We start from the raw sequence: 2,285 nt of genomic DNA on the forward strand, positions 1-2,285 counted from the left end.
GTGGTTGCCGCTTTGCGAAGTAGTGAAAGCTTTAGTGTTATGGGACCAGCGTAGTCGAGTCCACTGTGCTGAAACGGTTTAGTTGGTTGAAGACGAACTGCGGGTAATTTTTTCATTTGCTGCTGATGCACCTTCGCTGTTACGGAGCACGGATTTTGCTAAGCTGCGCGCTGATAGAATCCAGTAACGTTGAGAGACAAATGATAGCATCTGCTGAACGCCGCCATGTAGAGTTTGGTAATGGGCGTCTGTGAATATTAGAAACGATAAAAACGATTGTTTTGATAATAACAGTGGATGTTTGACGTCAAATGTAATTTTCGCCTTCGAAATTCTACCTCCGACCCTTAGCAAGTTATCACCATCTAGAAACGGAGCTAATTGAAGAATTTTACTCTTTATGTTAAGAGTTTGTTTATTTTCCAAACAGTTTATTTCTTGGGTAAAATCAATGCGCTGTACCTGCTTCATTATTACAGCGAGTGCCTTTTTAATCTCGCGGGATTTTAGAAAGCCCGTCTCACATAAATTTTTCTCTATGCTTTGTTGCTGCACCGCTGCTCGTTTTTATAAAAAAAAATTTTCTTTTTAACAAATGTATTTTTCGGTAGAATTCCTTTCTACGTAAGCGGCCTTCGGCCGCACTTAGGGATTATAACCCTCAGGCAGTAGAATTCTCCTTTCTGTGTTGCCAAAGAAGGGGGGCTGAACCCCTTTTGCAGAGAACACCTTTTAGAATTCCCTTTCTGTATGGTTAATAAAATAATAAATAGAGCGCGGAATATATTTATTTTTCTATTTCTAATTTGTACACATAATTAATCGCCTGGATTAATTTCAAAAACATGTCCTTTTTGGCCTTTTTGACATTACGCCTCCACAGATACTCTACCACCACATCTGCGAAATTCCCAGTGTGGTTATAATTTCTTGTTGAAAAAAACCGCTTCACCACCCTCCATTGCGATTCAATTCGCTGGGTGTGGGTCCCGTCTTCTGCTACGAACGGATTAATGGCGTCGCTATGATTGACTTTCTGATGGGTGAACCCATTATCAGAAAGACAATCATATGCGCGCCAGAAATCCGTCCTTATTATCGACCCCTCAGCCACATGCTTCTTGATCAGCGGAATAAGAACATCCGCTGATCTGCAGTTATCTGGGCATACTTCAAGGCGTAGATCCTCACTGCCATCTTCGATCATACCCAGGACCCAGTGACCCTCCACTCGTCTGCCTAAAAATAAGAAAGAGAAAATTAAAATCATAACACAAAATTCGAATAAAAATTACCTTTGTTGAATTTCCTCTTTCCGAATTTACTCTCATCAATCTGGACTATCTTCCCGGGACCTCCAATTTTTCCGCTGGCTTCTTGGTGGTCCAACTGGTATATTACCACGGCTTCTCTACAATAACTATACCAGTCGGTGATAGTCGCAGATGATAGAGTTTTTGGTTCCTTTAAATAGTCTTGCCGTAGAACCATTTCGCGGTTAAAATTTTCAACAAAGCAGTACATTAAGTAATATACGTGGGGGACGCTTATGCGGACGTCCTCAAACCACGTCCCTTTCGCTACCGAAACGCTAGCCCTTTTGGCGCAGTTTCCACGCCGGCACATAAACAACCCAAATTTTCCTGAATTTCGCCTGTTCATAATAACCTTATGAATGGGGCACAGCATAGTACGTGGGATCAACCCATGCTCCTCTGCAAATTGCCTCCCCTGGTCATGGGTGCTTAATTCGCGTACCAAACGCGCAAAATTCCACTCGCCTTGTTGCGAATTCCTTGCGCCTGCGCTTGTGGAAGGACGTTCATCTAGAAATATAAGAGTTACAGTTGTGGGCAGATAATTACACCAGCCATTTTAATTAAAAAAAACCAAGAAAATATGCGTATAAAGAATTTCGTATCAATTTCGCGTAGAAAATGAAATTCACCGTTATACTTAGAAATATAACAATACCCAACACCCCAATTAAGCCACGGGGCCAGTAAAAAAATATTTTCCATGAAAAGGTTTATATTTTTAATGCTTGCTGGGTTATATTCTATCTTCTTTTGTCTCTCATTCTTTTGCATATTTTGGAGTTTGACAGCTGAACTCCGCCATTTAATTTGCATATGCAACCAAAGTCAGACGCGTGATTTTGAAGGTGTTTTTATTTAATGAATTGTGATGAATTGGTTAATATAAAAGTCGTAAAGCAAGTTATAACAAATCAAGTAAAGTGTAAAGTGAAGGGGAATACAAAAATATATTGGTGAAGTGGCTAA

The 2,285-nt window shown here is 40.4% G+C and overlaps 1 protein-coding gene across 1 annotated transcript; it reads right to left on the minus strand.

The window, feature by feature from the left end:
* Window positions 1-782: 782 nt before the first annotated feature.
* On the minus strand, window positions 783-2,062 carry LOC108368829 (uncharacterized). Its single transcript, XM_017623751.1, has 2 exons — window positions 1,296-2,062; window positions 783-1,239 (listed from the first exon to the last, which is right to left on the minus strand). Exons 1-2 carry the CDS (start codon window positions 1,687-1,689, stop codon window positions 788-790), a joined length of 846 nt encoding a protein of 281 aa, XP_017479240.1. The 5' UTR covers window positions 1,690-2,062; the 3' UTR covers window positions 783-787.
* Between the last annotated feature and the right edge of the window lie 223 nt (window positions 2,063-2,285).

The sequence above is a fragment of the Rhagoletis zephyria genome, unplaced genomic scaffold, assembly GCF_001687245.7.
Source record: "Rhagoletis zephyria isolate East Lansing unplaced genomic scaffold, Rhagoletis_zephyria_1.1 Rzeph_scaffold_03348, whole genome shotgun sequence".
NCBI lineage: Eukaryota > Metazoa > Arthropoda > Insecta > Diptera > Tephritidae > Rhagoletis > Rhagoletis zephyria.

What these genes read in the sequence shown, in the direction of transcription:
- LOC108368829 (XM_017623751.1), bottom strand. Translation starts at nt 1,689, where the DNA reads ATGCTGTGCCCCATTCATAAGGTTATTATGAACAGGCGAAATTCAGGA. An exon ending in AAAGAGGAAATTCAACAAAG is followed by an intron (nt 1,240 to 1,295) that starts GTAATTTTTATT and finishes TCTTATTTTTAG; the next exon opens with GCAGACGAGTGGAGGGTCAC.